General features: G+C 45.9%; 1 protein-coding gene across 1 annotated transcript in view; it reads left to right on the top strand.

Annotated features, from left to right (window-relative positions):
* LOC131382624 (uncharacterized) overlaps window positions 1-12,682 on the top strand; it is a 28,696-nt gene extending 16,014 nt beyond the window's left edge. Inside the window, exon 2 of the mRNA XM_058435013.1 lies at window positions 12,583-12,682. Coding sequence (XP_058290996.1) covers window positions 12,583-12,682 — 100 coding nt within the window. The remainder of the gene's footprint in view (window positions 1-12,582) is intronic.
* The last annotated feature ends 241 nt before the right edge of the window (window positions 12,683-12,923 follow it).

The raw sequence follows: 12,923 nt of genomic DNA, 5'->3' as shown, positions 1-12,923 counted from the left end.
AAGTTATGTGAGAGGTGGTCTGCGTGTGTCTATTGGCTGCCTTGTGGATAGTATCTGTGATTGATCCTCAGTGCTTTGGGAATTATGTAAAATAGTTTATATTATGAAAGCAATTCAACCTAGCATTAATTGTGTTAAGTGTTGAAAATGAAAACTGTTGACTACATCTGAATCAATGAATATCTGGCATACCGGTTTTGTTTTGTTTTTTGTTTTTTGTTTGTTTGTTTTTGTTTTTTGAGCTGGAGTCTCACTCTGTTGCCCAGGCTGGAATGCAGTGGCAGGATCTTGGCTCACTGCAACCTCCACCTCCTGGGTTCTAGCAAGTCTCCTGCCTCAGCCTCCTGTGTAGCAGGGACTACAGGTACATGCTGCCACACCCAGCTAATTTTTTGTATTTTAGTAGAGACGGGGTTTCACCCTGTTGCCCAGGCAGGTCTCAAAATTCTGAGTTCAGGCAAGCCACCCAACTTGGCCTCCCAAAGTGCTAGGATTACAGGCATGAGCCACAGCACCCAGCCTAGCTTACGATTTTATTGAAAACCCCATTTAACTCAAAACAGCTTGTTTCTTATGCATAATAGTTTTTGTTTGTTTGTTTTTACAAACAGGGCTATGAAACCATCAAGATTTGTGGATCATCAAAAAAGAAACATCCTGATAAAGTCGAGAAACAGAATATTTAAAAAGTTTAAAATAGAATTTTGAAATGTAACACTGTTACTTCTTATTTAAGAAGGACAAGCAGCTGGGTGAGGTGGCTCACACCTGTAATCCCAGCACTTTGGGAGACCGAGGTGGGTGGATCACGTGACCCACGAGTTGGAGACCAGCCTGGGTAATATGGTGAAAACTTTTCTCTACTAAAAACACAAAAACTAGCCAGGCATGGTGTGTGCACCTGTAATTCCAGGTACTCAGGAGGCTGAGGCAGGAGACTCGCTTCCACCTGAGAGGTGGAGGATGCAGTGAGCCAGGATTGCAGCACCATGCACCAGCCTGGACTACAGAGCGACACTCGTCTCAAAAAAATAAATAAGCAAACAAATTATGATGAAATAATTGCCTTATAAAATTGCAGAAATAGGCCAGGCGTGGTAACTCATGCCTGTATCCCAGCACTTTGGGAGGCCCAGGCAGGCGGATCACCTGAGGTCGGGAATTCGAGACCAGCCTGGCCAACATGGTGAAACCCTGTCTCTACTAAAAATACAAAGTTAGCCAGGCATGGTGGCATAGGCCTGTAATCCCAGCTACTCGGGAGGCTGAGGCAGGAGAATCACTTGAGCCCGGGAGACGGAGGTTGCAGTGAGCTGAGATCGTGCCACTGCACTCCAGCCTGGCTGACAGAGCAAGACTCTGTCTCAAAAAAAAAAAAAAAAAGATTACAGAAATCGTTGTAAAACCCCATAGTGCTTTATAGTTGCTGAAACTGTCATAGGACTCACATGAGAGACCGTAACTTCAATAGTGATGTATCACATTGCCACTGTTTCACAATCACTCCTATCGAGCAATAATTCAATTCAAAGATGCATTAATGAGATGTCAGGTAATACCAAAGAGTAGCTGATTAATCAAGTAAGTTTCCTATTCAGATCAGTGAAATCAGTTACTGAGAGTAAGGCCTGACAATAGGACATGGTTGTTATTTCAATAATGACTGCAAACTAGAAGAAGAGATATTGTTTGTAAAATCTTTAGACACTGACCGTACCAGAACATCTATTCTTGCTGCTATAAAAACTTGGTTTGGGGCAGAGTGCAGTGGCTCACGCCTGTAATCTCAGCACTATCATTTCCTCATATGATACGGAAAATGCCGACCTCTGCACCCTAACTCTAAACTAATTCCTACTCACTTGATAAGCTTCCGTCACACCAGGCTGCTTTCTGTTGCCAGAACGCTCCAAGTGCTCTCTGATTTTTCAGGGTCTTTAGTGTAACTGTGCCTCTGTTTGGAATAGCCTTCCACACTGCTGGCTTCTCACCACCAAAGCTCAAGGGTTATCTCTCACCCATCCTATCGGGAAGTATCCTTCAAGTTACTGCTTATACCACCTATTGATTTATTTCATAGTATTTATCACAATATAAAATTATTTCATTTTCCCCCTTTAATTTAAAATCTTTTTTTTTTCTCCAGACTAGAATGTAAACCTCATGTGGGCAGCAGACATGTCTGCTTATTTTTTTTTTTTTTTTTTTTTGAGACGGAGTCTCGCTCTGTCACCCAGGCTGGAGTGCAACGGTGCGATCTCGGCTCACTGCAACCTCCACCTCCCAGGTTCAAGCGATTCTCCTGCCCCAGCCTTCCAAAAAGCTGAGATAACAGGCGCCCACCACCAGGCCCGGCTAATTTTTGTATTTTTAGTAGGGGAGCAGTCGGGCTCTGGACTACATTTCCTGGAAGATCCCGCAGGCCGATACCACGTCTCGCGAGATTTCGGCTTCCGCTTAGCCAGGGGGCAGGATCTTTCGCTGCGCGCAATTAGCTGCTGCCGCGCCTTGGAGTCCGGAGCGACTTGGCCAGGCTGGCCCCGAGCGGAACTAGAGAAAGCTGAGGATGAGGAATCCGGCTCGGGTCCTTTTGTGTGTGGAGGGCTGAGGAGAGGAGTTTGCGTGTGTGATCGCGATGGTTGCCGTGAGTCTTCGTGGTCTGTGACTGTGGCTGTGTGGTGCTGATTCTGGGTGATCAGGTGGGCACTTGTGACTGTGCGCGCTCGGTGTGGATGTGTGTGTCCTGGACGAGCCGCGTTGTGTGTGCGGATGTGGAGAACCGGTGACTGTGTGGTTGGGGCTGTGTGTCCCAGGGTGGGTGTGTGACTTTGCGTGTGTGTGCAGTACTGTGTGTGCGTGAGTTGCAGGTCTGTGGCTGTGCAGGTGCAACTTGTGTGGCCCCGTGGTCTGTGTGAGAGAGGAGAGTGTGATTGGCTGTGAGGCAGAGGGTAAGTGGATATGGGGAGGCATGTGTGCGATTGGAACTTTGTGTGTCCCCTTGAGAGAAAAAAACCCATTAGGAAGTTAGGGTGGGTCTTTGGTAAAACTCCTTTAAACAGAGAAACAGCCTGAAAAATCAGACTGCAGGCACCGAGAAGGAAAACTAGCAAAGGGGGTTGTCCTAAAGACGTTCCTCAGCTGCGTTGATAAGGGACCGAGGCCCGACATAGAAACGCCTTTGTCCTTTGTGTGACCAGCGGGCTTCCAGGAAATAGTCACTTTTTTGTGGGCATGTATACGGTGGGCTCTGTTAGATTTTGAAGGGAAGGTGAAGGTTAAAGAAAGAGAGAGAGTTGGCGGCTCTATGGAGGGGACCAACTAAATGCCAGAGCCCACTGCCACTTACAGGCTGGAGTAATTATAGGCCTGGGCAGGAGGGGTGTGGGCAGTATGGCTTGTTGCCCGGGAGAATGTTGATAAGGATGTTTCTTGGGCCTTTCCCCAGCAGGATGTGATAAGGAAGTCAGGTGGTTGGGGAGGATGTTTCTTGCAGCCCAAACCCCAGTGGAATGTTTCCCTCTGACCAGGGTCTGTGAGATGGTGGGGGCTTATAAAACGGTGCAGCTTGGACTAACAGGCTCCCACGGCCACTTTCCCTTTCTGGACATGCTTTGGACTGTGAGCCGAGCCTCTATGAATCATCACTTCAGCCCCTGATTGGTCCTGGGCCAAACTTTCACTTCAGCCCCTGATTGGTCCTGGGCCAAACTTTCACTTCAGCCCCTGATTGGTCCTGGGCCAAACTTTCACTTCAGCCCCTGATTGGTCCTGGGCCAAACTTTCGCTTCAGCCCCTGATTGGTCCTGGGCCAAAATTTCACTTCAGCCTCTGATTGGTCCCAGGCTAAGGTCCCGGCGCCAAGCGAAGTAGTGCTTTGTGCAAGATAGCCCACAGAACAGTGAGCACATTCCTCTTCTTCCCAGTTCACAAAACCCCCAGATTCAGCCTCATAGTTGCCAACCTTGCCAACCCTCTTTCGGGTCCGCTCTTCGCTGGGGAGAGCTTTCTTCTTTTGCTTATTTTCCATTCCAACCTCATCCTTTGTGTCCACGTTCCTTAATTTTCTTGGCTGTGAGAGAAAGAAGGCAAAGACAAGAGCCTTTATCCTAACAACTCAATTGCTGGAGAGAAGATTAGTGCATACTCTATGTGGCATCACACGCCATAGCCCTGGGATTGAAAGCCATGCAGTTTATGGGATGGTGTTAATCTCAGTCCAAATAGGTAATAAGATCTTTCACTTTGCTATATTTTAGGGGTAGGAATGAGATTGGGGGTTTGATCAATAGTTTGTACCCATAGGACCAGGGATTCGCCCAGTCATCTTTGAGTAAATGCTTGGGCCAGTTTCCATGTCTGTATTGAATTAAATACTCATACGGTTCTGTGATTTTGTCAAATACAGATTTGGTCTTTGTCCCTATTTCCTGGCATACAACTCCTAAAATCCTTGGAATCTCGTAAGTGCTTGCTTTTTTTTTTTTTTTGAAATGGAGTCTTGCTCCGTCACCCAGGCTGGAGTGCAGTGGCGCGATCTCCACTCACTGCAAACTCTGCCTCCCAGGTTCAAGCAATTCTTCTGCCTCAGCCTCCTGACTAGACTACAGGCATGCGCCACCACACCCGGCTAATTTTTGTCTTTGTTTTCTTTTTCAGTAGAGACGGGGTTTCACCATATTGGCCAGTCTGGTCTCGAACTCCTGACCTCAGGTGATCTGCCTGCCTCGGGCTCCCAAAGTGTTGGGATTACAGGCGTGAGCCACCGCACCCAGGCTTTGGCTTTTTATGTTAGTGATTGACCGATAGCTTCAGGACGGGGGCTGGTCATCAGAAAGACCAAGGCAGGATTAGAGGATTGGGACTTTCAGCCCCTACCCGCCCACGCCTGGGGAGTGGAGGGGACTGGGGATTAAGTTGATGGCAAGTGGCCAGTGGTTTAATCACTCATGCCTGTGTAATGAAGCCTCCTTACAAATCCAAAAGGAGTGGATTTGGAGAGCTTCCAGAGAGCTGAATACATGGAGGTTCCTGGAGTGTCGTGCCCAGGGAGGGGATGGAAGCTCTGTGCCCCTTCCCCCATACCTCGCGCTAGGCATCTCTTCATCTATATCCTTTGGAATATCCTTATAATCAGCCAGTAAATGTGTTTTCCTGAGGTCTGTGAGCCATTTTATAGCAAATTAATCAAACTCAAAGAGGGGGTCGTAGGAACCCCAAATTAAACCAGTCAGTGAGAAGTTCCAAAGGCTGGGACTTGTAACTGGTGTCTGAAAGCGGGGGAAGTTTTGGGGGCTGAGTCCTCAGTCTGTGGGGTGACACTATTGCATGGTAGATAGTGTCAGAATCGAATTGGTAGACAGCTAGCTGGTGTCTGCTGCAGAACTGATTCCTTGCTTGCTGATAGGTAGAATCTCCTCATATTTTGAGGCCACAGAAGTCTTCTAGGTTGATTGCTGTGGTTTTGGTGTGAAGCAGAGGAAGAACATAGGTTGAGTTTTTTCCAAACAGGTTTACATTGGGGGTCCTCAACCTCGAATCCATCAACTCCATGGCTGAATTTTTATTTATGTATTTATTTATGTATTTCTTTTTGTTTTTGAGGTAGGGTCTCACTCTGTCTCCCAGGCTGGAGTGCAGCGGCACTCAGCTCATTGCAGCCTTGATCTCCTGTGCTCAAGTGATCCTTCGACTTCAGCCTGCCAAATAAGCTGAAACCAGAGGCACACACTAGCACTGTGGCGTAATTAAAAATAATCTTCAGTAGAGAAGAAGACTCACTATGTTGCCTAGGCTGGTCTCGAACTCCTGAGTTCAAGTGATCCTCCCACCTCTGCCTCCAAAGTGCTATGATTACAGGCATGAGCTGCCTCACCTATCACTGATTTTCTTTTTCTTTCTTTCTTTCTTTTTTTGAGACAGAGTCTCACTCTGCCTTGCCCAAGCTGAACTGCAGTGGTACAATCTCGGCTCACTGCAGCCTCCGCCTCCCGGGTTCAAGTGATTCTCCTGTCTCAGCCTCCTGCGTAGTTGGGATTGCAGGTGCCTGCCACCACACCCTACCAATCTTTTTATTTTTAGTAGAGACAGGGTTTCATCATATTGGCCAGGCTGGTCACGAACTCCTGATCTCAGGTGATCCACCCACCTCGGCCTCCATAAGTGCAGTGGCAGGATCATGGGATACTGCAGCCTTGACCTCACGGCTGAAGGGATCCTCCCTCCTCAGCCTCCCAAGTAACTGGGTTATAGGCATAAGGCACCATGCCAGGCTAATATTTGTAATTTTTGCACAGACGGGGTTTTTCCGTGTTGCCCAGTCTGGTCTCGAACTCCTGAGCTCCAGCAATCTTCCCACCTGAGCCTCCCACAGTGCTGGGATTACAGGGAAGGGCCACTGCACCCGGCCTATCACTGCATTTTTAAAGGGAAGGAGGACTATAGTGAGATTCACTAACAGTTACCGAAAAGGTAGAACTCTAGATAGATTTAAAGACAGAGACTTTAATATCCTTGAGATGATAATATCCAAATTTAGCTTTCATAGATAGGGAAATTTGAAGTACATCAGACTATAAGGGGGCATTTTGTGCAACTAATTAAAACCATGTTTGAAAGAGAGCAATTGCATTTTCATTACTGAGTAATATTAAGCAACAATGAAAATAAATAGAAATACCCAAGAAATTGTTATATTTAAATCCTCCCTCCTTTTTTGGAAAGAGAAGTATTGATATTTTTAAAGATTCTAATCAAAACTTCTCTTTTAAAAAAATTGATGATTCTATGGAGGTAGGGAGGGAATAACCTATGTTTATTGAACACCTAATATTCTGCTTACCTGAATGTCATTTATCCTATATTCTAGCTTTTTTGTTGGGACAGGGTCTTGCTCTGTTACCCAGGCTAGAGTGCAGTGGGGTGGTCACAGCTCACAGATGTATACCACCATGCCTGGCTTATTATTTTATTTTATTTTTGCAGAGACGGTGTCTCCCTATATTTCCCAGGCTTGAGTTGAACTTCTGGGCTCAAGCGATCCTCCTGCCTTGGCATCCCAAAGGGCTGGGATTATAGGCATAAGCCACTGTGCTCAGCCAATATTATAGTCTTGATAGTAGAAGTGTCTCCGTGTACTGGAAAACTTTGTCTAAAATTTTGAAAAAATATTTAAAAACACGTTGGTTTTATTTGGCCAACACTGATTTCTTTGATCCATCATTATTTATTGGCCTGTTGACTTTCAATTTCTTACATCCTTTTCACTCCATTTCTTTTTTTTTTTTTTTTGTCCCCCAAATGGAAGTTCTTTTTTTTTTTTTTTTTTTAGATGAATTCTCGCTCTTGGCTCTTGTGACCCAGGCTGGAGTGCAGTGGTGCAGTCTCAGCTCATTGTAATCTTCACCTTCCAGGTTCAAGCGATTCTCCTGCCTCAGCCTCCTGAGTAGCCTTAGATTACAGGCATGCGCCACTATACCCTGCTAATTTTTTGTATTCTTTTTTTTTTTTTGAGATGGAGTTTCGCTCTTGTCGCCCAGGCTGGAGTGCAATGGCATGAACTCTGCTCACTGCAATTTCTGCCTCCCGAGTTCAAGCGATTCTCCTGCCTCAGCCTCCAAAGTAGCTGGGATTACAGGGTGAGCCACCACACCCGACTAATTTTTGTATTTTTAGTAGAGACAGGGTTTTGCCATGTTGGCCAGGCTGGTCTGGAACTCCTGATCTCAAGTCATCCACCTGCCTCGGCCTCCCAAAGTGCTAGGATTACAGGCATGAGCCACTGTGCCAGGCTTTTTTGTATTTTTATATTTATTTATATTTTGATAGTCTCGCTCTGTTGCCCAGGCTGGAGTGCAGTGGCATGGTCTCAGCTCACTGCAACCTCCGCCTCCCAGGCTGAAGCTATTCTCCTGCCTCTGCCTCCCGAATAGCTGGTATTACAGGCACCTGCCACCACGCCTGGCTACTTTCTGTATTTTAATTAGAGACAGGGTTTTACCATGATGGCCAGGCTGGTCTTGAACTCCTGACCTCAGGTGATCCGCCCACCTCAGCCTCCCAAAGTGGCCTTGCTTGAGGCCAGGAGTTTGAGACCAGCCTGGCCAACATGGTGAAACCTGCTCTCTACCAAAAATACCAAAAAAATTAGCCAGGTATGGTGGTGTGTGCCTGTATTACAAGCTACTTTGATGGCTGAGGCACAAAAATCACTTGAACCCAGGAGGCAGAGGTTACAGTGAGCTGTGATCACCTCACTGCACTGTAGCCTGGGTAACAGATTGAGACTTGTCTCAAAAAAAAAAAAAAATTATTGGCGGGACGTGGTGACTCACACCTGTAATCCCAGCACTTTGGGAGGCCAAAGTGGGCAGATCACCTGAGGTCAGGAGTTTGAGACTAGCCTGACTTAACATGGAGAAACTCCGTCTCTACTAAAAATACAAAATTAGCTGGGCATGGTGGTGTGTGCCTGTAATCCCAGCTACTCACGAGGGTGAGGCAGGAGAATCACTTGAACCCAGGAGGCAGAGGTTGCAGTGAGCCAAGATCGCGCCACTGTGCTCCAGCCTGGGCAACAAGAGTGAAACTCCGTCTCAAAAAAAGAAAAAAAAATCTTTACTTTGGATAAGTACTTAGAAATGGAATTTCCAGGTCAGCCACTAGATATTATTAATGGATTTAATATGAAAACCCTTTACTTGAGGATGCATAAAGCTTTAAAAGACAGGGTCCCTATTCTTAAGTTATAAATAAAGCATCATTTGTAAGGTAATATTCAGAAAACATCAGATAATATCCTCTAAAGTTCTCCTGTTCATGCTGATGGCATTGGATGGCCAGTTAAAGATGACACTTCATTATGTCCCCTGCAACCACAATCCTGACATGTCTAAATGATACTGGCCCTATGAGAATACTGTGGATGTGAAAGCATTTTGTCAAGTTAGCTTTTTGGCCTGCTGGTTTTAATCTAATGATGGGATATCCAAAGTGAATCTAACGGAGTGACATGATCGTGCATCTGTTGGGGGGAATCAGAGACAGCTAGAGCAAGGGCAGACGTGCTGAACTCATCTGTCCTATGAGCTGAAGCAAGCAGCAGTGTTGCTAGCAGGGCTACTGCACATCTGTGCATGTGGCTCCAATGGCTCTGACCTGTTTTTTTCCCAGTATGAACCTAATACATGAGGCAAGTTAGAAAATCAGAGTTGGCCAGGCATGGTGGCTCATGCCTGTAATCCTAGTACTTTGGGAGTCAATGTGGGTGGATCACTTGAGGCCAGGAGTTCAAGACCAGCCTCGGCAACACAGTGAAACCCCGTCTCTACTAAAAATACAAAAATTAGCTGGGCATGGTGGCAGGCACCTGTAATCCCAGCTACGGTAGGCTGAGGTTGCAGTGAGCCAAGATCAGGCCACTGTACTTCAGCCTGGGCGACAGAGCAAGACTGTCTCAAGAAAAAAAAAAAAAAAAGGGAAAGGAAAGAAAAGAAAATCACAGCTTGTTAGCCACTTGTAGCTAAAGCACATATGCACCAAAATTATTCAGTAAAAGCAAAACAGTTTTGGTGTATCTTGAGATTTTGTTTTGTATCCAAAGGAAGACTATATCTTTCATCTTTGAACTACTCTTTGGAAAATGCCTTCTATATAATAAATATTATAGTTTTCTTCTAATTGGGTCTTGAGGTCTCTCAGGAGAATGGCTATAAACTCTACCTCACTCTAATGGGGCTCTAGGGAACGGGCCTGTGGGTCTTTAGAGCAGCCTTTCACCGGACATTTCTTTTTCCTGGCCCACAGCCTAATGCTCAAATATCTGACTCATGACCAGGTGTCTCACAGGAAACTCTTTTATACTGGCAGATGCCCTTATAACTTTTGTCTGACCTGTGTGCAGCTTATTCCTACCATGATGCCCACTCTTTTTTTTTTTTTTTTGAGACAGAGTCTCGATCTATCACTAGGCTGGAGTGCCGTGGCGCAACCTTGGCTCGCTGCAACCTCCACCATCTGGGTTCAAGCAATTCTCCTGCTTCAGCCTCCCGAGTAGCTGGGACTACAGGCATGCACCACCATGCCCAGCTAATTTTTGTATTTTTAGTAGAGACAGAGTTTCACCATGTTGGCCAGGATGGTCTCGATCTCTTGACCTCATGATCTGCCCTACTCGGCCTCCCAAAGTTCTCGGATTACAGGCATGAGCCACCGCGCCTGGTCTTTTTTTTTTTTTTTTTTTTTGAGACAGGATCTTGCTCTGGTGCCTAGGCTGGAGTGCAGTGGCAGGATCACAGCTCACTGCAGCCTTGACCTCCTAGGCTCAAGCAATCCTCCCATCTCAGCCTCCCAAGTAGCTGGGACTACAGACATGTCCCACTACATCTGGCTAATTTGTATATATTTTTGTAGAGATAGGGTTTTGCCATGTTGCCCAGGTTGGTCTTGAACTCCTGAGCTCAAGCAGTTCACCTGCCTTGGCCTCCCAAAGTGCTGTGATTACAGGTGTGGGTTACCACACCCAGCCAATGTACATTTAATTATCGAAGTACTCTCTGTACTATTTTACGGAAGTACTTATTGTCAAAGTGCAATAGAGGTTGTTGTTGTTGTGGTTGTTGTTGTTGTTGTTGTTGTTTTGAGACAGTTTCACTCTTATTGCTCAGGCTGGAGTGCAGTGGTGAGATCTCGGCTCACTGCAACATCCACCTCCCAGGTGCAAGCGATTCTCCTGCCTCAGCCTCCCAAGTAGCTGGGATTACAGGTGTGCGCCACCACACCCAGCTAATTTTGTACTTTTAGTAGAGACTAAAATGGTCTCTCCATGTTGGTCAGGCTGGTCTCGAGTTCCTGATCTCAGGTGATCCATCCGCCTTGGCCTCCCAAAGTGCTGGTTTACAGACGTGAACCACTGCACCCGGCCAATAGAGGTTTTTAAACTTTTTTGTAGATATTTTTGAAAGATCCTGTCTTCCTTTAAGAAAAGAGAAAAGGCTGGGTGTGGTGGCTCATGCCTGTAATCCCAGCACTTTGGGAGGCCAAAGCAGGTGGGTTGCTTGAGCTCAGGAGTTTGAGAGCAGCTTGGCCAAATGGCAAAACCTCGTTTCTACTAAAAATACAAAAAAAAAAAAAAAATTAGCTGGGCATGGTGGTGCACGCCTATAGTCAAAGCTAATACAGAGGCTGAGGTGGGAGGATCACCTGAGCCTGGGAGGTTGAGGCTGCAGTGAGCTGTGATTGTGCCACTGAGCTCCAGCCTGGGCAACAGAATGAGACCCTGTCTCAAAGTGAAAACAAAAACAAAAAAATGAAACAAGAGAAAAAAAAAACAAGAAAAAAATGGTAAGGGGGGAGTGTCTATTTATTAAGCTTTTTTTGTAAATAGTAACTTACATATCAGATGTTTACTGTAATATTCTTTAAGCTTTGCCAGGCCTACAGCTTGCTGTGTGCTTTTCTACTCTATTTCATTTATTTTGGAAATGATATATCAATGTACTTTATGCATTCCCAGCTCTAAGCATGGAATACTGGGAATGTCCCATTCTATGAAGGAGGTTTGCTGGCCGCAACAGGAATATTCATGAACATGGAGGTACTTTGTTGAAGTAACACTAATTTTTTTACTCTTCCCCACTCAGCATAGCCGGTCTGCTCACTATATTCTCTCCATCCTTCAGCACCCTTTCATCTCTTCCTTCATCTTAAAAACTTTTCCTTTAATTTCAACAGCGCTGCCTGGGTTTGTCATTTCAGGGGTTGGGCATGTTCTAGGATCTGTCTATAGACTTCTCTCAGGAGGAATGGGAGTGCCTGGACACTGCTCAGAAGGACTTACACAGAGATGTAATGAGGGAGAACTATAGCAGCCTGGTCTCACTAGGTAAGGATGTCTATCCCCAAATAGCTCATGAATTTTGGGTGTAGCTTTCACTTGTCTGGGTGACTTTTCACCTGCTGCCTAGGGAATTGTTTTGTGCTTTGTAGATTAATAGATGGGCAGCTCTCTGGGGTCCATCCATCTTCTCCATGCTTCAGACCTTTACACCTTCCTCTAGTCCTTCATGAGTATGAAGGGACTAACTTTGAATTCAGGAACAACATGAGTATGTCTTACTTCTTTTCTTTCTTTCTTTCTTTCTTTTTTTCTTTCTTTCTTTCCTTTCTTTCCTTCCTTCCTTCCTTCCTTCTTTCCTCCTTCCTTTCTTTCTTCTTTCTTTTTTCTTTCTTTCTTTCTTTCTTTTTTTCTTTCTTTCTTTCTTTCTTCTTCTTTCTTTCTTTCTTTCCTGATGAAGTCTCACTCTATCGCCCAGGCTGGAGTGCAATGGCGCAATCTCGGTACACTCCAACCTCCGTCTCTCAGGTTCAAGCGATTCTCATGTCTCAGCCTCATGAGTAGCTGGGATTACAGGCACCCGCCACCACGCCTGGCGGGTGTTTTTAGTAGAGACAGGGTTTCACCATGTTGGTCAGGCTGGTCTTGAACTCCTGACCTCAAGCAATCTACCTGTTTTGGCCTCCCAAAGTGCTGGGATTATAGGAGTGAGCCACCGTGGCTGCCCATCTTACTTATTTTCTTACAAACAGGTCTCTCTATCCCAAAACCTGCTGTTATTTCCTTACTGGAACAAGAGAAAGAGCCCTGGATGGTTTCAAGGGACGTACTAGGAGGATGGTGCCCAGATGAGTAAGGATTGAGCAGATGGGGAAGGCACTGCTGTTTAGAACCCAGCCCATCAGGGAGGCAGCACCCCGTAAAGGTATTGGTTGAGGAATCTCTTCCACAAGGTCCCATGTAAGAGTTGTGGCATAAGACACGTGGAGAAAAGTCAAGATACCCTCCCCCACACATACACTTTTTTTATTTTTTTAATTTCAGAGAGAGTCTTGCTCAGTCACCCAGACTGGAGAACAGTGATGCGATCTCG

Source organism: Hylobates moloch, unplaced genomic scaffold (genome assembly GCF_009828535.3).
Source record: "Hylobates moloch isolate HMO894 unplaced genomic scaffold, HMol_V3 SCAFFOLD_268, whole genome shotgun sequence".
Classification (NCBI taxonomy): Eukaryota; Metazoa; Chordata; class Mammalia; order Primates; family Hylobatidae; genus Hylobates; species Hylobates moloch.
This window is presented reverse-complemented; position numbering and strand designations above follow the sequence as displayed.